At 33.9% G+C, this 22,976-nt stretch overlaps 1 protein-coding gene across 12 annotated transcripts in view; it reads right to left on the bottom strand.

Annotated features, from left to right (window-relative positions):
• Positions 1-22,976, bottom strand: part of LOC139958657 (corticotropin-releasing factor receptor 2-like) — a 186,622-nt gene that overhangs the window by 5,794 nt on the left and 157,852 nt on the right. For all 12 annotated transcript variants that reach the window (XM_071955894.1, XM_071955897.1, XM_071955903.1 and 9 more), the window contains 10 exons: positions 12,396-12,546; positions 11,110-11,205; positions 9,215-9,297; positions 8,249-8,331; positions 7,739-7,850; positions 6,485-6,653; positions 4,565-4,625; positions 2,716-2,776; positions 1,856-1,944; positions 1,022-1,211 (listed from right to left, as the gene is read on the bottom strand). In XM_071955894.1, coding sequence (XP_071811995.1) covers positions 1,022-1,211; positions 1,856-1,944; positions 2,716-2,776; positions 4,565-4,625; positions 6,485-6,653; positions 7,739-7,850; positions 8,249-8,331; positions 9,215-9,297; positions 11,110-11,205; positions 12,396-12,546 — 1,095 coding nt within the window. The remainder of the gene's footprint in view (positions 1-1,021; positions 1,212-1,855; positions 1,945-2,715; positions 2,777-4,564; positions 4,626-6,484; positions 6,654-7,738; positions 7,851-8,248; positions 8,332-9,214; positions 9,298-11,109; positions 11,206-12,395; positions 12,547-22,976) is intronic.

Genomic DNA, 22,976 nt, shown 5'->3' with positions numbered 1-22,976 from the left:
CATGCTCATGTATTAACAAACGGAATAAAATAAATAAATAAAAGGCGTTTAAGTTTATGTCACAGAAACGTATTTCACGTTCACAGGATGGTAATTGTTTGTAATGTGTTCACAATGGTCACACTAGATTGCATTACAAGAAGTACATGACACTTTTCAACTTTATTAAAATTGTGAAATTAACCGAATTCCTCTTACACCTCTCTGAACCAAGTCTTCTTTCGACTTGATTTCGAAACTAGTTTATAAATGTGTAAAATTAAGTGGGCCTGACGTTTCGATTCTAGCAATAAGTGTTAACTCTTGTCATTCAGCCTGCTAGGAACGAAACGTCAGGCCCCCTTAATTTTACACAATCTCTAACACATGTTCTTTAGTGGATAAGCAGGTTGCTTACAGTTTTTTTTATTTTGGAATAGTTTATAAACCTAAAAATTCGATCAAGGAGTGTTAGCTAAGTGGTTAACGCCGGTGCCTTCCAATCATAAGGTCCCCGGTTCGAGTCACTCCAAGATTAATGTATGTCGTCCAGTTACAGAGTTGTTGACAATTGACAATTCATAATCATGGACGTTAAATGTGAATGTAAGAGACTGACTTCGGTCAGCTTGCGGCTGTGATAAGCCAATGAAGCTTCTTCAATTACATACAATACATCCAAAAAATACATACAATACATCTGTCTTGTTGTCTTGTATGCTTTCGACGTATTTCCGATACCAAATTATCAAAAAGATTATTAAATTTACCCATAAACGTCATTGAACGTATTAAAAGGGATAATCTTAAAGACGGATGGATTAATAGCCAATACGGGTATGGATACTAAAAAAACCATGCCATTAAAAAGTTTACTATTTTCAGCCAACTGAAGGCATGCAACTTCTTCGTATTGCCGATTCAAGGATTAAAACAGAGTCACCCCCCCTTCTTTTTTTTTAAATTTTTAAAGTTTGATAGGAATCATCTCGGTTCAATTTGATATAATGAGTTGTTTTCGATCATATCTGTGATATCTTACCTCTGAATTCATAAATACGTAGATGAGTGACACCAAGAATCCCTGTAGGCCTCCTACGATGGTATTAATAATCATAATCACGATCACTGCCATATCAGGCAACCCGCTGATGAGGTTTAAAACGAAGATAGGGAAGACGTAGGATATTCCGAGTAATATCACCAACACCAACGTCGCACGGGCGGTCCGTCTGTAATAGGTATATCAAATTACAAAAAAAACTTCAATATTATATAAGATTAAAAGTTTGTGAAAAAAATTAAATTTTCGTTTCTCGTTCAGGCTTTACAAAAAGTGTTGATATAATTGATGATTTCATCACTCTTTAACTATCTTAATTGTTCTCAAAAGCCCCAAAAAACAACAGAAAAATATAACAAGCTTCCCCAGTAAACGTCAATTGGTGCGATAAAACACATTACTATATTCTCAAGGTAGGTTCAACGAAAGAATTGATATCAAGATATTGACAAATTCGAGGGGATAATTTATCTCCTCAATATGGTAACGTTTAATTCTGCCTAAAATCTGGGAATAGACGTATGCATTTTGTAAGTTAATTTACTTTACCTTAATATCCAGTTGAAAGGTTTACCAAGATTCAAATTCGAATATCGATATTCATTCTTGTTCCAAAACTTCCATTAAATGCCGTTCATTTTCTATGAATAGTCCTAATAAGCACACATAAATTTCATTATGTTTATTTATGGTTTGATAGAAAAGGAAGCAATCGAAAACGTTATCAACCAGAAACACAGATTAGAATAGTAAGCATACTTCTTGTAGATTCTAACATGACTGAGAATGACAAACACTTTAAATTGATATTACCTGTAATGCTTGAGTTGTGTATCCCCGCTACTCTCGCGTAACTTGGACATCAAAATTCGGACAATATTAAGCAGGAAAATACTGTTCAGCTGCAAAATAAATAAATAAATAAGCAAATATAAATAACAAATCATAAAAACATAGCATCTCATGATTTTTCAATAAAATTCACAACGTAACTATTGATTCAGGTAATATGTTAGAACCCATGTCGACGATTGCAATTACATGTATGGATATAATATTTGCATGTTTTTTTTTAAACTTGTAATATATATCTATATATATATCTATATATATGTATAGATATATATATATATATATATATATATATATATATATATATAAATGTAATAGGGATCAACACACCAGAAAACTTCCACAAAGTTTCATGACCGGTTTCGTCCTTTTGGGACTCATCAGGTGAAGGTAGGAATCGGACCCAGACCTTTGTGTCACAGACCGAACCACTCGACGACAGTGATTGTACTGGTGTATGAACTTTTTTCTTTAGAATTATTTCTGGTGTGTTGGTCTTTATTAATTTAGTATATACCTGTCATACCACTTGCTACACATTCATTTCTTATTTGAATACATATGAGTGTAAATTACAAGCTAACTAAATATATTACAAGCTAAAAGAATAATGTGCCTTTTTGCTTGCGTTTAATATAATATTGTTCTTAGAGAATATTAATTTGCTTCTGGGCTGGAAAGCTAACATTTACGAATTACTGCACTTTTGAAATTCCCATCCGCTTGTTCAAATTTTATATACAAAATAGGTATATTTTTATATCTTCAATACACACAGAGTAACGTACGCAAACGCGTTATACCCAAAACATGCGACTTACTACTAGGACTGTCGTTATCGGCAACACAACGAAAATTTGAAGGGCGACATCTTTTACTTTACTGAAAGGGAAAATGAACCAAAATTTCAATTATACATCTATATCGACATTACGCTGTTTCCGTTTTCAAAATTGTAAAGAGGCTAGAATTTATTACAGATAATGCAGTAATGATAAATAAGATATTTTTAATACAACACTTAAAAGTCATTAAAATTGACCTCAAAGTTTAACATGCTAAAAATTGTTAAAAGTCTTGCAAAATTATATCCCGAATCTCCAAATTATTCCAGATTTTAAGGCTTGTTATAAAAAGGGAAATTCAGTGTTCTCAGAGGGGAGTAATAGTTTAAAGGTGTTATTAAAAATTAGTGACGTTGAAATTGCAGTATGAGTGACCATTTATTTGACTATCTAGTTTATTTTGGGCTACTACAGATGACCTTTAACCCAATTACTCTGTCATTAGGTTCTGAATTATTTTATTTATTTATTATTTAGGTCCTCTCACACGACTTTACAACCCTGGTCATTGGAAACTTGACACACCTACACCTTCCCAGACATAAAAAAGAAACAATGATCATATTAATAATAAAAAGAAATGCTTGGTTTTAAGGGTATAAGTGCGTATGTGCAGTTTTAATTTTAAGAGGCCTACTACTGCAACCGCCCATAAGCAGAGACGGGCTGAGTGTATGATTTAACACCTCCGTGTCTGGAAATAATGTAAAAGTCTATGTGTTCCCATGCATTCACTAGACAGTAATATGGGTGCTAGGGGAAATTCTAAATTAAATGTTCACTCGAATAAGTAAGCAATTCTCTAAATATATGATCATGGAATGAATCGTTTTTTAGAATTAAATAATTTTCCAATAAATTGAACAAATTTCACGTATAAAATATGATTAGTCGGCCATTTAGGTGCCAAAGAAATAAGAAAGAAAAGAAGAAGCTAATTACGAACTAATTACTAAATTTAGAACAATTTAGCAATTCGCAACAAATATGACTGAAATGATGACATGAATATGATTATTATAGGACAATGTGCAAGAAAATATTTGAAATAATCCGTCAGGTTGTGTGCAATTTATAATATTGCGAGAAATTGTGCAAATGATTAGCGTATATCACGTAATCATTTTTTGTTTACACAAAATATTTCTGGGGTAAAATTAGGTTAATTGCAAAATATTAAAAGTGCTGCATCAGTTGGACAATTTTCTTCACTTTTGAGATATCATTAACTAATTCATTTATTTTATACTATATGTCTATGAATAATTCGTCAGGCCCATTCACTTGTTTAATTAAACAAAAAGGCAACTAATTACTAAGTTTAGAACAAGTTAGCAATTGGCAACAAAACTATAACGTTAGGCCTACTTACTTTTACACATTCTCTTACACGGGCGTTTCATTGGATAAGCAGTTTGCTAACAGTTTTGTATTAGTGTGTTTATAAATAATTCGGTAAACATTCGAAAATTTAGACGGTTCCTATACACTCACACATCAAGATATTTTTGGCGAAAAGTTTTTAACCTCCCTGTGGACAAGGTGTCAATGTTGTTGGGACACAACCTGGGCAGGTCAGTTTATCATTCCCTTCGATGGTTCGATATCTTACATACAAAATCAAACTCTTATTAACTGGTTTGGGAACTCAAAAAAAAAACAGTCATGAGCATTGCCATAACATACCTCAAATTGATGATGGAGGTTTATTAAAAACGAAAATGGAATTGATGGATTTCACGTCACGTGATGTAAACATAAACTAAAAAACATTGATGTGAAAAGTCAACAACAACAAACAAACAAATATATGACAAAGACTTACTCCTCGAATTGCGTTGAGATACAGACTATTAGGAATGTTCCAGCAAAAAACAACGGGACGACTGTTAATAAAAGAAAAAAACAAAATTCAATTATTCCAGCTAAATTAATCACCCTCGGTTTTTGTCCTCCATACAGGCGCGTAGCCAAGGGGTGGGGGGGGGGCGAAGGGGCGACCGCCCCCATTTGAGAATAGTTTATTTGTACGTTTTTATGATCTCGCTAGTAATTTCAAATAGAAAATGCTTAGATACAACTTGCAAGGCCTGGGAAGTGCCATTTCCAGCGATCTGGGGGGGGGGGGGGGGGCATTTTCGGCCAAAATTTTCTTCGCACCAACCCATGGTGGTCCTACGCTTAGATAGTTTCCAATGCCGAATCTACGGCTCTGATAATTTGCCTACAGATTCGCCCCTCCCTTGGCAAATTCCTCGCTACGCGCCTGCTTCCATAAAGCTTGTGCATACATCTTTGGGATTATACGACAGGTCACTTATATTTGTATGTCTACGTTGAGTTTTAATACAGGGACGGACCCCAAACAACAACAACACTCTGTTTCCAATCGGCCTAACACACTTCCTGAAATTCCAAATTCCAAGATTTTCAAATTTATTTCTTACATGTTATGAATAGTATATATAAAAAAAAAATGTCCTGGCGATAAATCTGGAGAATTTGTTTGAAATCAATAATTCCTTCTTTTTTTTTATTAATCTTAATCTTATTCCAAAAACGAGCGCTTGCGTTTGAGAATCAAAAAATGACAATATTGTTTTGAGTAATTAGTTTTGATAAAAGCACCAGCAGCCACAAGCTGCAGTCAATAACCAGCTTCCAGCATAATTAGCGATGACGCCACCTTCCAATATCTCAACGTCAGGCCATTAAAATGTTTCATTAAAATATAGTCCGTGGAATTGTTGCATCTTTCAAATCGTTAACGTTTCGAAGTCTATTACAACCGAAATAACACCTAGTCAACAAGACCTGAGCTCAGAAATCGAAACCATAAAATTAAAAGCTTTTGTTACAAAAATGTTTGTAGTACATTCCTCTGTTGTAACAAATGAATAATATAAAGCAATACGTGGAAACACGTGATTATTCAATCAGGGCCATTGAAGTTTCCCTATTTGTTTCTAGAATATTTGAGAATAATATGATACATTTTTTTTTGGGGGGGGGGGGGGGGCTTGTAAACGATAAACTAACTTAAGCATCCTATTTAGAGTGAAAAATTCTACATGCCCATTTCAAGATGTGCAACTTTGATTTTGAAGTAATCTTTCACCAAGAACGAGCTTGACACGAACAAGAAGCAGGAGGAATGAGCAAAAGCAGTTTGTTAACTCACAGGTACCCATTTAACCCCTGGGTGGAGAGAGGCACTTGAGATAAAGCATCTTGCCCAAGGACACAACGTAAATGAACTAGGCAGGAACCAGCAATCCTTGGATCACGAGTCCGACGCCTTAGCCAATTGGCCACCACGCTCTCAACAAATGCAATGACTTTTTAAATTTTATCTCAGAACAGTGGCGTAGGAAGGTACTTTTGAGTGGGGGGCTGAAGACTGATGGCCGGCCTGGGGGAGGGGTCTAAGGGGAGGGGGTGTCCCCCTCCCCTTTGGATTTTTCTGCATTTCCAGGTGGCCTCAGATGCAATTTGGTGCAATATAGCACACTTCAACACCCAATCCATTTTGTAAATAATTTGGCATTTTCACCTGGCCTTATAGATGCAATTTGGTGCTCCAAATGAGATTTTTTTCTCATTTGGAAATGAAAAAGGGATTTTCTGACTCGCGGGGGGGGGGGGGGGCGGAATGATACTTCCGCCCCCCATATTTTTCACTGGGGGCTGGCGCCCCCCAGCCCCCCGGTTCCTACGCCCTTGTCTCAGAAGACCATGCACTTACCCCATCCTATTGCGCAGTACCAATAAAACTTAATCTGATCCACATCGAATCGAAAGGCGAGAGCAACAATTGTATGAAGATAAAGTCCCTCCACGAACATCCAAGAGAAATTAGTCATCTCGAGGTAAGTTGAAATATAGAAAACAGCCAAACCAGCTGCTCTGGAAGTCTAGGAAAGTAATAAAAAAATTGAAATCCTGCAGGCCTATTATCATTTAAATTAAAGTTAACTTTGTAGACTGTAATGATACCATATTGTTTTACCTTGGCTAAACTAAAAGCACGTACACAACCATCATAGTTATAGATTTACGTGATAGAGAATTCCGCTGATGGAATCCGGGTTGAAACATTGTATTCATTTTGTTGTCAATCTTTAATTTCATGAAAAGGTCTTGAAGGTTACAGCAAAACTACTAATTACGACATCACGGGGACATCAATGTGAAATAATTCATGGGTGTCTTCATTTGTTTACGCGGTTTCTGTAATAGAGGGGGTACTTGTAAAATCTTTAATTTTGTTTATTCTGTACTCTCTATAATGTATCTATAAGGTTTTGTACAATTTATGCTGCCAGGCATCAATGTGAACTTGTTAACATGTCTTTTTGTTGTCACTAATGGAATTACGACTCCCACCATAATATTAACTGTATCATGTTAATGAACCCCCCTTTTTTTTGGGGGGGGGGGGTTATAGGCCTTTCTCTAATATCTTGCCAACATAAAATAACAACCCGTCTCGCATAATTTCCTCGGTTATATCATCATTCAAATTTAAAGAAAGAACAAAATACAAAACAAAGCTATGGGCAGTTACTGATGTTGGGCGTCTACTACTGATGTATATTATCAGAGATTACTAACCAGTCCACTCATCCAAATAAAGCGAATGAACCGGTGATGTCTTATATATCCCAGAAATGACCAAAGTTATGTGAGTTAGGAGCAAAGGTCAATGTTCTCAGCTCAATCAGCTGTATCGATATATTCCCTTAAATTTCATACTAAGGTTATCCCGCTTAACCAGATATGATTATCGGTTAAGATGATAATATTATCTGTAATTAAGTTCCTCGAAGGTGCATGTTATCAACTACAGTGACATAAATGTGTACTATGCTTTTTGCGGGCAAGAAATACAATACTTATTCTGAAGTGAATGTTTAAAAAAAAAAAGGCCAAAAATCTTGACCTTTTTTGTCGATACCTCAATAAATTTGACAATTTTTGTGTTGTAATTGCAACCTACCTGCACATCCAGAACGAGGAACATAAATGTCGGTATGCACAGGACAAAATATTTTAAGCCAAATGACGTAATCAAATGCCAGTGAATGTAATTTCTGGTACACCATAGGCTCCTGAAATTGAAAAGGAAGATAAGAAGGCAAACTAATCGATTTGTAAAAAATAAAATGAGAAATAAGGTAGAATTTGAAGGCTATAGTTATTTTGATCTTTAAACGAATTTACACGGACTCATTGCTCTAATCTAGAAGTGGAGTACGTCAATGTTTGATTTAATGAAATGATAAACGTTAAAACACATACATTTTGACATTAATAAATTATATTCTCAATGGCTATTAAAGGGAGTCTTTCAAACCCATGAACCAAGTTCACAACATAATCAATATTACCAACTTTTCAATACCTCACCTCTACTGCCTCCTTTGTTTTTAATAATTTTTTTTTGTTATAAAACACAATTCTTAAATTTAAGTGATTTTCACAGGTGGTATTTTGAAGATAAACTTACCTCGAAAAGGCTAATATGATGAATGCAATGGTGCAAGCAACAAAGGAAATTATTCCGCAAGGTAAAGTCAGTTGCAAGTTAAGCTGTAACCAGAAAAAAAACCCAGAGATTAATAGAGAAAACGCGTTTAAAATAACGCGATACATGCTGTGTTAATTACAATGATGAAATAATTTACATACACTACAGTGGTGAGTATCCTAATGATAAAGAGATAAACTCGACAATGTTCTTAAGGTGTGACATGCAGTCTCAGCACACTCATTGAAGATCACACATAATTATATAGACAAGTCGTCAAAAGAGGTTCCATGTCATCCTTAGTTAGTAGGTGCCACCATAGTACGGCACAGAGGTCATATGTTCATTGACCTTGGTCGTTTATTTCCCGGCATTTCATTAAACAGAATCTGTTCAAATTATATATCTTTCGAGATCCGGCATTAGGATTCACAAATGATAGATATCTAAAGTAAGGTAACATATGTCACCAAGACAGAACTAGCATTGTTCGATACACATGGTAGAAGCCTACAGTGGAATTACGACCTTCCTAACTGGTTTCGAACCTCTGGATATTCAATCAGTGTCCATAGCCTAGTTGGTTAGGCTGTCCGCATATAAAGCGGGAGGCTCGGGTTCGAATCTATGTGGAGGTTGGATGTTTTTTCACTGTGCTGTATTTTCCAACTCATAACATTTCATATATAAATATATATTCATATATATATATATATATCTTTATATATATATATATATATCTATATAGCTTTATATATATATATATATATATATATATATATATATAAAGCTATAAAGTTCACGGTATGGTCCCGGCATGTACTGCATCCATGAATGAAGGAAAACGAATAAACGAAACTACCGATCAACTGTCCAACAGTCAATCAATTTAATCGATCAATCAATCAATTATTTCATCAATCAATCAAAGCAAATATGTCTTACAAGAGTGAACTTATGGCATTCGTAATACATATCGTCCATTGTTTTGTGTTCCCATTTTCCATTTTCTTCACATGTCCGAGAAACTACACAAATGAACAAAAAGAGAAGAGGCACAATACAGTAACGTCAAATTCCAAAAAAAAAAAAAAATGATTAAATGACATCGTTCCATGTTCTTTACTAAAAAATTGCCTGGGCGCCACCCCCACCCACATCACTCACATCCTCCCCTAAAATCCGAATTCCAAGTAAAGCCAAAGAAAATGGACGCTAAACACGACCGATAAGACATGAATTCACACAGATATGCAGATATAAACAGATATATACAGATATATGCAGATATATGTAGATATATGCAGGTATGTAATATTATTATATATATATATTATTATATATGTTATATTAATATTATTTATTATATTACATTACAGTACATTAACTACAACCTAGTAGTTAGTTGTATAACCTTACTCACTCTAATGGATTTGTATCGGTGCTCTGCTGGGAAATTTTGGATTCCTCATATAAAATACTGCCGTTAGGAAGTAATCGTAAACTAAAGAGTGTTTTTTTTTTGTTCCCAGTTTCGTACTGATGTGATGGGGTTATTTTATTTGTAGTCGTATGCTCATGTTGCTGTACTCAGCCGTGTATAGTGTATGCATGCTATATAAGTTCTGTGTTTGAGTTTGAGCTATATACCTTGTACTATAACAACGTGAAATATTCGCACTTTTTTATTATTTGATTATTTGATTATTTCACACCGTCTGTACTTTTTGCGTGTCCTCGAGCCAGTGATTAAAAGGGGTGATAAACTTGAAAGAGGTGTCACACAATGAATATAAACAAATATCCACCTAACTTAAGAGGTCTGAACAGTCTCTGCTGTTTACTCGATTCCGTGTCAAGTATATGGGATAGTTTCAAGTTTAAAATGTGTGACGATTTGTAGTTCTAAAACAATGTAGTAATTCCCATAATAATGTCACATTTGTGAAAGGCCGGGTTAATTGCACTGCTAAATTGTTGTGAAACTCACAGTTTATTGCACAAATAAGCAGACAAATGACTCCAAGTTCATAATAATTCAGGCGACTAAATTGGTCACCATTCATGCATAAGAAACCTGCAGACTATATAAAAAAAAAATGTTATAATTAAGTTTTCTGTGATTAAGTTTTACCAAAAAATAGGAGGTGGGCGGAGGAAAAAAACATATAAAAATTGATTCATGAGAGAGATCACAATCAACATCTCCGTAACTGAGGTCACTCATATTGAGTTAATAACGTCAAGTAAAAACTCAGAAACAAAGAAATTGCAAACAAACCAAATAAGAAATTCTTCAATGTATTAAAATAATAATTGACTAATGTTTGACTAGTAAGTATACCTTGTATAAAGATGGTTCAAATTGCAGATTTAAAGCGTTTTACAATGTCACTTTCTGTTAAAATTTGGACAGAAATTATTATTGGCGAAACCTTTAGAGTAGTCTCGTTAGTCGAGTCAATCAGTATGTATAGGATTGTTGAAGCAGACTTTCATGTAGCGATTCTAAAGACAATCTTTCCAAGATTAATAAAAAGAGCAATGATTGGCGGCAATTGTTGCATTCTGAGGTTGATTTAGCCGTCAATATTGGTTTGTGAGTAGGTCTCAGCACGAAGTTGTTCTAATGTGTACTTTTGAACTTTTTCTTTAAGGTTGAAGAAAAGGAGTGGGTGGTGTATGTACGAAAATGATGGCTTATATTGTCCGTCAATTTAACAACTCTTTATCACCTCCCCCGCCTTCGTCGTATGAACTTGTACCTTATAGTATAAACTATCTCGGTTCCAACCTGCCTGCCCGCCCCCCCCCCCACCCCCTTTTTACATTATACATACCAGAGTGAAGTTCCGACTCACACTCGAACGTTACTGTCTCGCCTACTTGTGTGGGAGGCCAACAAAAGCCTTCAAAGTTAGCTTCACAATAAACACCTGTAGTAAAGATAAAAAAGCAAAACACAATCTAATTAATGTTTTTGTACTCGACGGCAAATCTGAATAACATACTGTTCTAGTCATTCGTGGCATACAACAGGAAAATGAAAGGTAATCTTGCAACAACAAAAAAGTGATCAAATTTTCAAAACATTCTTTTTATTATCGTTCTACCTACACATACTTCCTTTGGAGAAAGTTCCCGACTATGAAAAACCCTTCAAGTATATAACTCATTTTTTTCTCTCAAGATTTCATGTTCATCTTAGATAACTTAGTTCATTGCCGATCACTTGACTCTTTCAACAAGTTTAACCTCAATTTCTTGAGATAAGCAATAATCCTTTTGCGAGTCAACTCATTACAGGCAAAAGAACATAAACAATTTTTTCAAGCGCATTTTGCCGGTTGAATGCTCAGATTAATGGATATAAATTCTAGTTCGGACTTCTTACAGTATTATTTTGTTTTTAGTACAGTAGCTTATTATGAATTCACAACCTCACACCACATAACATTAAAGGTATTGAGCAAAACCACGGCATAACATAACATTTTATCACATTAAATAAACAATGCATTATAACTACATAACATACTGTTATGTTACTTAGTTATGTATCTTATATACATTACATTTGAACATTGCTTGACATTACATTACCTTCCATGAATCACATATCATAACATTCCCTTGTTTCACATTACATTAGATTATATTTTTATGTTATTATATTATATCTTATCAGTCCATTTGGCTGCTTTGGGTTATGTTGTTTTATTCCACGTTATAAATATCAATCACAATTAGTTTGGGTCAATTCATTAACTTGTTTTGAAAATGGATAAAGTGTTTCATCTCTCTGAAAGTGGTTCAATCAACTTTGTACAGTTGGATCAATATTGAATGTTTCAGTTTACAACATTTAAATATCAACTTAATAAGTATGCATCAGCTGGCCAGAGGTTAGATAATTTATGGAGTTTTGATTGTGGTTTTGGTAGTTGTTTCTTTAAAGAAAACAAAATATAACAAATTACTATATTCTGATGTGATAAATCTCTTACACGATAAAGTAGGCTTAAAATGATGTCAAAGACAGGCAACATTTCAGCCAAATTATACATGCATTAACTTGCTTTTCAAAAACGATTACATAATGAAATATAATCTGATAAAATCTCACCTTCGAAAGACACATTGGCGAAGTCGCTATAACATGTCTCATTCTGTTCCATGATGTAAGAATAGTATTCAGCGTATTGTGAATCGACTCCTAAATCGTCTGCAGCTAAGGATGCTGGGAACAGACTGGTTGCCACGACAATCGTCAGCACCTGCAACATAATAGAAGAAACGGATGTGATTGTGACGTCAGTACCGAAAAAAAGTTTCTGCGTCGAAATATTATATTCGTGTGCTACATAATAACCCTTATAATATATATATATATATATATATATATATATATATATATATATATATATATATATATATATATATATATTTTTTTTTTTTTTTTTTTTTTTTTTAAAGGGTTTTTCGAAATATAGTTCAAGGAGGGGCATTCATTTTATGCATCGGAAACTTGACATAAATATCATGTTGCTCTCTGGTCATGCTAGAAGGTCATTGATTGGCTGCCACTGCAGAAAAGAAGCAGTTAAAATATCAATAGTTTAAAGGAAATAAACAGTCCGAAAATATATGACTTGGTCTGATCGATCAGAGCTGGAATTTAAGGCTTATTTTGGAAGTCATGTTACTTAAAACGGTTTGGCAATCTCTAAGGATGACGTGAGGCACAGGATTGTATTTGATATAATCGCAGAAGATTAAACCAATTAATGGCTGTTTAAACAAGCGAGAATTTTTGAAAGACCATTTAAAGCGACTGAAGTATGTAGTCTAATAGCCAAACCATTAGGTCAGTGAGCAAAAATAATTTCATGGCTTCAACTGACATGTTTTTGCACTTCAAAAAATAAATTAAAGACAAATTAACGAAACATTGTGTTGCATGTCATCCAAGGGTGTTCTCTTGTTTATATGAAATTAAAAGAATATATTTGGGTTGATTTATCATAAATGTAATATTACAAACTTATCTGTGAGGATAATTTTAATAAATATTATCAAAGACCGAATTTGGGAAGACTTATATAACACTACACCATATAATGCTTCAGGTAACGCAAATTATAATTTGATGTTAACTGCGTTACTACTACAATGTACACAACAGTGCCAATCAAACATGAATATCGCTGTGATTTTTTTTTTAAAAACAAAGGAACTTTGCATCGTCAGTTCATTGCATAAGTCAATTTGGCAAAATACTTCGATTTTGAAAGGAAAAGTTTGGGTGTAATATATTTACGGGTCTCCAGGCATGACCTTTTATAGAATTTTAAACTTTGTTTTTGTTTTATATATACTTGCAGTTGTCGTTAATTTTCCTCGAGCTACGAACGTCAACACTGAATTCTCATCTTGCTTTTCTATCGCTTTGGTATATAGGAGTTAAAATATATAACCCATACGCCCAAAGGCAAAACAAGATTGACGAGCGGTTTACAGTGTTCCCATTTAGACCTCTCCAGGCGGAGGGGTACTTCACATCCTTGAAAATCGACTCTTCGCCTGTTTTCCGATCATGTACCTTCACAGAATGTAAATCAATTTCAGACGTCTCACTGATTTAATATTTATAGAAAATTGACACAAACGATTTCGAAGACACAACTTTCAAAACAGTCTTCCTCGGCAGCGATAGAATTACAACGTCACTTATCCGATTGTTAATAAAATTCAGCAGCTTTCGGACTAAACGCCATTCAAGTAACAAGTTTTGACTGAAGGCCCTGCCGTGTCACTGCATAAGTTTTGCATAATAAACCATCAATATATGAACTTATGCTTGAGAGTTCAATTTGGGGATGTGATGAACTAATCGTACACTTCAAAGATGAGCGAAGCATTTACATCTGTAGCAAACAAATATTATTAATAAATAAAATTTATTGTCGTTGTTTATATCAATGTTTGATGACAAAATAATTCATATATCTATTGCTTTTGATTTCTTTTGTCGAAACAATTTTAATAACGTAATAATGCAGTTCAAAAACAAAAAAAAGTGAAGAACTGAATTTAAAATGAGCAATTTTCAAAGGTTTACAATATTTTGCATTCTTGTTTTGAGAAGTTTGCAAATATTTGAATCTGATGATGATAGAGAAGATAAAGTCGTTCATGCATAGATTGTTGAAAGAATATTTATTTCAAGGTTTCGTAAGAACGAGTTTTCCCTTTAGTGAGGTCAAGTCAAAAACAAAGGTGTTCAACAAATTTTCAAAACAAACGTAGTTGCCCATTTAAAATCTTGTACTACAAGTCTTTTTGGTCTAATTGGTCATATGTGAGAAAGGTAAAAATTGCTGTTCAAATTTGTTATTACTCTACGGGTAAAGTCTCGAAAGTGCTTTTTATAGTTTGCTGACTACTGAAACTGGTCCAATTGGGATTACCGTTTATAGATCGTGGTTCTCTCTCTCAGAGGGTTAGTATTTAGAATGTCTTACACGCTGTTATGATCTTAGAATATAAAATATCGATCAAGATCACCCAATAATTCTCTAACAGCAGAAAATAGTGTTTAACTGATTCACCGTCTCTTGCTTTTCTTGTTCTAGTAATAACTGGGCAAATTAAGAAATTCTATTAAGATTTACCTGCAATGACCACGCAGAGGCACTTTTGTTTTCCTTTTAACGTATGTTGATTAGGGAACTTGATATAAAGCTGTCAATGAGCAATACATTACACCCGTCCGGTTTCATTTACGCTAACATTGCTAACATTTGTTCATTTCATTCTTAGTTACCTTGATAAACTTGTCTTCAACTCATAGAAACTCTTCTTTATTTATTTGTAGATGATTTTTAAAAGCAAATCCTAAAACGATTGCTTTCTGTTGCATTTATTGTTATATACGGTAATACCTGGAATTCCAAATTTAAGGTTTTCAGTTGCAAAAGTCGTTAAATATATTGGATAATATTTCAAATGTCAAGCCGTATACCATCGAGGGTATGCAGACAGATTCATTTATTCAAGGCAGGATCTCCATACGTATATAGGAACTCCACTATGTAAAACATCGGCGGTCATATGATCTTGGTAGTATTTATAAAAGATTTTCAATCTAAAATAAACTTGAAATCCGTAGCAATATGTATTCAATAAAATAAAGCAATGATTTTCAGTGAACATTGGGAATTAGGGATAGAATGACCATGAAAGAGTTAATAATATAGGCGTCCGAAGTTTTCTCTATGGATATAGATTTATTGCCCGAAGACACTTGAGAAGGACAGTATAACAAGTCGATGAAATTATGTGTGTGCACAGTTTACACTTGATGTACTAAACAGATTCATCTCCTTCTGAAAGTCGAGAATTCCCTTACAGTTTCACAGTAACTGTGGTGACCAAGTCTTTAACGGTTTTCCTGGTGTCTTTCGATTTGTTAAGTTATGGCGGGAAGAGTTTTATACACAGTAAAGGGGAAAAAAAGCAATTCAACTCAGTCTATCTTCAACCGCGAACAAATGTGCAGTCAATCGACTAAAATAAAAAAAAAACTTAGGGTGACAAAAACGAAAGAGACAATATATGTTAGCATTAATTGCAAGACAATTACATCCAGATACCCTGCATGGGGTAGTCTGAGCTTCCACCTTGAGTCAATTCTGTCCCCTCCCTGGCCCACCATTGCGGCCACTCCCTTTCTACGGTTTCAACACGCACATACTTCAATATGGAAAGACTATCCATAGGTCTATTGATAAACCAATGCGATAAAGTAATTAGGTAATTAGCAGCTTGTTTTGAGCTTGTTCTTCAAATTCCCCAAACCTATCGAGTTTTAAACAAGATAAGCTTACAATTGATGCAAATAAGGCACCTGCCTATGGGATTCGGAATCACTGACTCATTTATTAGTAGGTAACAAGAAGAAGTTGGTTCAATCCTAAACGTTTTGTCGTCTAGACACTTCTCCTGGTATCATTAAACGTAGATTAAATTAACATTAAACATGAACATTTCAAAATGTTGAACTTTTTACTTCACTATTTGGAATGAACCTTGGCTATAGTCAACCCGATGAACTCAATGATATGAGATTAGCAGGACCATAAAATAAATTAAAAATTAAAATTATCAAGGTCATTGGTTAGGTTTACGGAAAAGTAAAACTGGAGTAAATTTTAAGACAAAATTAGCAATAAATTCTAAAACTTGGTATTTTCCTCCTGTAAATGTAGATTTTTATTTAAGTATATAAGCAACGCGGGATTTGATCAAATCAAAAAAGTGAATTGTTAAGAACACTACGAGCATTCGAGTAAAGACAAAAGGTAAGAAAGGGGCCAGATGTAAGAGGGGCATAGATGGGATCACTGTATCCGGCTTCCACTTTGATTTGAAGCGCTGGAAGTGAAATATTTAGACTTTTAAATGTAGAAACTTTTCCAAAAATTCGTACTTATGCCAACTCAAGCATTCTTTAGAAAAGTAAACAACAGCATCTATCGAGCAGCCGTAAGTAAGGTTGCCACGTGAGACCTGTTTATCAAATCATGCCGCATTTTCCCATCTATTGTGGCACATGTAAGTCCATTTCAACATCACCCACCGAAGCTTTTAAGTACCATGCAACGAGTTCGTGAGTACCAATGGAGAAAGGATCATGCAAGCAAACTAAACCCTATATGTATCGTAGATATGAGGGAGCTAGGCAGTGATAACTTTAACGCTGTGTTATAGCCAACGTTCGCCGCGACGCAATTTGTATCTTTAATATTAACCAAGCAAAATTATGTATATTTTGTTAAATATGCCCATAGTCGTATTGAAGATATTGAAACGTGATATGCTTTATTTAATTGGATATGCATAACTTTGATAAATTAAGTTTGTAAGCGGAGAATGTTTCAATCCCGGGATGCATAAATTAATATTTTGAGGAAACACAGTAAAAAAAGAAAAACATAATGAAGTTTTCATAAAAAAAAAAAAAAAAGTAAAATCTAGTAAAGCAACCACGATAAACATAACTTCAAAAGTAAATTATGATATTATGTTCACAAGGCAATACAAACCACTTGAAGTACTATCTCATGTTCCGGGATCTATAGTGTAATCTATACGCATAATTAAAATATTCGAAATATGTAAGGCAGTTACTTTACGACTCTTATAGCAGCCACATGCAGGATAATTCTCATGCTTATATAAGGATGACATAAGATAATAGGTATCTGGTATAGTTTAAATTGGAGTGGGTTATCTTCCTGCCGGCTACAGTTCCTTTTTTTGATATATATATATATATATACTTATATTAAAAAAAAAGGTTGTACAATACTACCGTACTCATGACTTAAGTAGGCCGTTCTACTTCCATGCTGATCAGGCCGTAACCATGACTAGGCCAAGGGTTATACAGTGTACATGTTAGATTACAATAGTGTCATAGTCTATAGGTTAAGTATGTGACACTCTTTTGCCTAGACGAGAGCACACTTTAAGCAACAAGTGTCGACTTTACAGAGCCAAACAATATGCTTGGGGAATTTTGATCTAGTTGCTCTAGTTTGCTTGTCGTATAAGAAATACCAGGGTATAATAAGATCGTATAAGTTATAGGGTAAAAGTCATAAGGGGAAAAAATAACTCAATATATATATATATATATATATATATATATATATATATATATATATATAGAAAAGCCTTAGAGCAACAGATGAACCAATTCATATTTGAACTTTATAACAGAACACAGAAAAATGATGCCACTGAACGAATGTGTTGGATATATTAACGATTAGGGGGCGGGATCATTAGCCTACCGATGTATACCGGCTCGGACACCGAGACGCCTCTATAGATCCGAAGCGACGAAGGCGACGTCATGGTTGAGGTGTTGGCGGCCGCAGATTTTCTTGCCGGTCGCGAACGGTATTAGTTTCAATCGGGCGCCACACGCACCGCTTGTTTACAATGTCCATAGCGCCACCCCAATCCGCTCCTGTTTACGAGATTTTCTCTTAATTGTCAAAATATTATCAACACATGTGTCTACGGAAACAAAATGAGAAACTATAGCTGATTGCAGTTGGTTTGAATAGACCTACATGGGAAGCTTGACATTGAACAACTGATAACTAATTATACAAATAGACTGGGAATTGATGTTTTAGATCTATCGTTGATTTGTCTAAATAATTTCTACACCAACCGCAAAATGCTGTCTTCTCTTTGTGCCTTTATTAATTGATGGTAAATATTTTTGGTGGAAAGAGATCAATTTTAATTTGAGTGATTTCAGTAGATGATCAACTTCTTTATTTGACAAAAAACTTCTTTATTTGGTACCATAAAATACCGATTCGTTTTACCAACTTGGTCAGCAGGTTGAATAGAGCGGTGCTATGTAGTTGGACTTATATTGCAAGCTCTTCATGTGTGCACACGCTGCCAATTAAACACATCCCATGAAATATTGCATGCCTTCGTCGAATTGAAATGAAAAGAATATTGATAACAGTTTCAGTTAAGGTCTCTCTTAAATGGTGTACCGATGACTTTTGTTTCTCTTGTCCACTTTATATGTACAGTCTGTTGTATGCGAACTATAAAATCATGACACTAAAACAATGATATTGCTACTAAACTTAGATGACTTTGTTTCTCTCGTTCGGTCTATATGTACAGTCTGTTGTATGAGAACTATAAAATCATGACAGTATAACAACGATATTGCTACTAAAATTAGATGGATTACTAAAAGTGTTTACGTCAGTTAATGCTGTAAGATGTAACATACTGTTTGTGTAACGTTCGGATTCTACGAGTTAATTAATGCAGTATAGGTTTGTTATGACTATTGACATTTCTACGAGTTAATTAATGCGGTATAGGTTTGATATGACTATTGACAAGAAAAAGAAAAGTAGGTTACGTTGTAAAATGTAGCTGCTAGCAAAAAGGGTTTGTCGATGATCTTCCTTCTAAAATCAGAGAATGATTTAAAAGTCGTTATTTTATTCCTCTGGCGTACCCCTGCTTTATACCCTTCATTGAAAACTTTGATTACATTGTCTGTCAGCAATCACCAGTCGCAAATATTTGATTACAAACATCAACAGCTTGTCAAAAAGTATGAGGCTTCTACCAAACTTCTTCAGGAGATGCTAAATGTATCATGTATATTTGAGAAACTCTTTTACCAAAATCTTAACAAACATAAAAAACTAGAGAGATCACAGAGAAATCAATACAACCCTCTTAGAAAAGAGAGAGTCATGTTACATTCAGATTAATGCACAAGGAAACTACTAGACACTTTAAGGTATGATTTCGAATTTTATTCTCTGTAGTGTGAAACTTAAGGCAACCAATTGAGGCTCCACATTAAGATATAGTTAAACAATATACTCTTTCAAGGTACTCGATAAGAGTTCTAGTCGAGGAAAGGCGTCAAGTTGAGAACTTTTTATATCGTTAAATAAAGATTTACAATCTAATGGTTTTTGTTTTGCTGTCACAAAGATGTTGAAGAAGAATTGAAAAGAAGTATAAGCTAGGCAAAAGTTGCTAAGTATATATATATATATATATATATATATGTATATATATATATATACACATATATACACACATATATATATACATATGTGTATATATATATGTGTGTATATATGTGTATATATATATGTGTGTGTGTGTATGTAGGTATTATAGTTTTTATTATTTGTGTTATACATACAGACCTACGTTGCAGTTTATAAGTTATCATATTGGAATGCCATGTGTATTCGAAGTTTTAAAATTTGCTGGTACGATAACTTTTGGGATAGTTATAAAACAGCTTTACAACGTGGATTGAACTCTGATAATTGGCTCTTTAATTTAGCAGTAACGCTATATAACAAACGGTACTCGATGTTAACAGTATTTGATTATGTGCGGTGAATATTATCACATGATTAACATAGATCACTATATATTTATACAGAATTTTAGTAATTTTGTGAATAAAGTAACGAAGTTTAACCAATTCACTAACAAAAAACAAGCATAATGTTTTTGGTAAGGAAATTACTGAACCGATCAAAACTGTGCATTTTATAGTTTTGGTTTGAATAGTAAATGCGGGTTACTATATCCAATATTAAACTAGTTGCTTTGCTGGAGAGTTAGCAAGCTATGCACTCGAACACATGTCATATGCAATACAAAACTTATAGGCTTTCAATGAAATTTATGCGGAAATATGTTATATATAGTACGTTTTCTAAATTAACATAATTGAGAAACTTATTCAAGACAAGATATGCGAGTGGTTCTGTTAATAAATTATTAAATTTTTCATCCGACTTTGGCGTTGACTCGTGAAGATTAATGATATTATAGAAAAATTGGATATCTCTGTCATTTCTATAATATTCGAAATATTCTTCAGAGATAAGCTGTTTATCAGACTTTTTAATTGATGTGAAGATAAATTTCCTATGGCGAAAATCCGTTTTACCTTTCCCTTTATGAATTATACCCTGGGGAAAAATCACACGTTCAATGTGAAATAACAGTCTGTTATTTAGGTCACGATTTACACAGTGACGTCATATATGACATTAATTACTGGGGAGGTTACCTCTCTTGTGATTTCTGAGAAGATATCGTGAACCGTTACCTCCGGGATATTTACCTAAACTACATATTGTGTATCTCAAGTACCTTACAATCTGGTTTAATCTAAATACATTTGTACGATCGATATTAACCTAGTATATATATAACTTGGTTATAAACCAAAAAGAATTACATGTTGCTGGCAAGTTTTGAGAAATTTTAATGTTTATTACTGAAAGTTAGTCAGCCTACATTCATTCCAGTGATACAAGTCACAAATGCCGACATGTACAACCTCAATGAAATACCTGCAAAATCAGGCATGCAGTAGTTACCTTAAAAACAAAACACGTATAACCTAAAGACAACTGACCCCTTTGTGACGATATAAGAGAACAAAGGATGATCTAAATACCAAACTATATATATCTAACGTCTTAGGATGATTTATCAAAACAAGTCACTGCTTGTATTTGCTGAGCAAAACTCAATCAGTTATAGCAGCATAAGATGAACAAAATATGTGTAACGCTACATTATATTTTTCTATATGACATGCAAAATATGATTCGTTCCTTTGATTGTTGTCAACATAATTACTAAAGACAATAAAATACATCCAAATGTAGTATCGCTGTGAATATTACGATAATAATCCAGTATCCGCTTTGATATAACTCATTATTTCATGAAAATATAATAATGAACACAAAGTATCTCGAAAAACCACTTATTCATTGGTTCGTGAAAGGGTGAACGTTTCCTTATCGTCAGTTTCGATAAACATCTGTCTAATATACTTTCGTTGAATTATACAAAGTGAAAAAAAAAGAGACGAAATGACAGGCAAATATCAGTTTTATGATTTTACGCTGAAAACTGCTGGTTATTCACATTTTTGCTGTCCCTTGGGGTGATTATTTCAGCTTGAAGCGAACGTTTAGTATACATTCATATAATGGAAAACAATGAGAACTTTGTATTTGAAAAATTCATTATCTGATCGGTTCACTAATGGCGCTTTTGCTCGACAGTAAAACTCGTGAAACATAAAATGACAATTCTCACTGTCTATTTTATACATTCCGATATTTGAGGTTATTGTTTTAAATATTCATACAGTTTCCAAGCGCTCTCGCACTGCCGTATAATTCATCCTCATTAAGAAAGTTAATATTATGGGAAATTTTTTGTTTGATCACTAATACAATGTTTGCCTGCTTTTTCAAACGTAAAGTGGGGGAGCGCGACTGTATTAATGAGGAAAAACAGGTACAGAAACGAAGAAGAAGAAGAAGAATATTAAACACCGAACGTGTCATATTTGTCAATTGAGCCGGAAATAGTCAATTTGACTCGTATAGTTTTCTGTATACGCATAATATATTTTCTCATGGTGAAATGTGTGTACGCTTTAGGGGAGTTTTCCATTTTGCCAAAATAAACTGGCTTTGACTTTTAAAAGCCAGTGCACATTTGGTTCCGTTGTATAAAACTTGTTTTATGACTGTTTTACTTTTCTCTAGACAATCTTTAGAGCCATAAATACTCGATGAAAAAAAATCAAAAAATAAAACCGAGGTACGCGTAAAAATCTGCGTTTACTTCCGTAGTGTTGCATGGTGGGTTCAATTATGACGCACTTAACACTTTGAAATGGAAAGATTTTCACTTTTGCCAAAACAAACAACCATTTCTCTATAATTTAAAATCTATATATATATATTTTTGCTATTTGCGAGGAGTTCAAATGATAGTTATATCATGAAGAAGGAAAAAGCAACGTGAGCAAGAAAATCTGTTTCTCTCTTCCTACTTTGAAATCCTCTTCCATCTCCCATTAAAAACAAGAAGAAATCATTTAGAACCTTTGCCATTGAAGATGTATTTGCACATGCCTTCGGATTCGAAAATGTCTACGTTTTCGTTCGGAGTTACATACCTACAGCGATTATATATAGTGTCATTTTGTTTTATTTGGTATTTTTTGGCATTAAGAATAAACGGAAATTATAATATGACTGTAGTTACTTCTCTTGTTTCACCTCCGGGAAATCATTTT

Source organism: Apostichopus japonicus, chromosome 18 (genome assembly GCF_037975245.1).
Source record: "Apostichopus japonicus isolate 1M-3 chromosome 18, ASM3797524v1, whole genome shotgun sequence".
NCBI classification, from domain to species: Eukaryota; Metazoa; Echinodermata; class Holothuroidea; order Aspidochirotida; family Stichopodidae; genus Apostichopus; species Apostichopus japonicus.
Note: the sequence above shows the minus strand (reverse complement) of the source record. Positions and strands in the feature narration are given on the sequence as shown.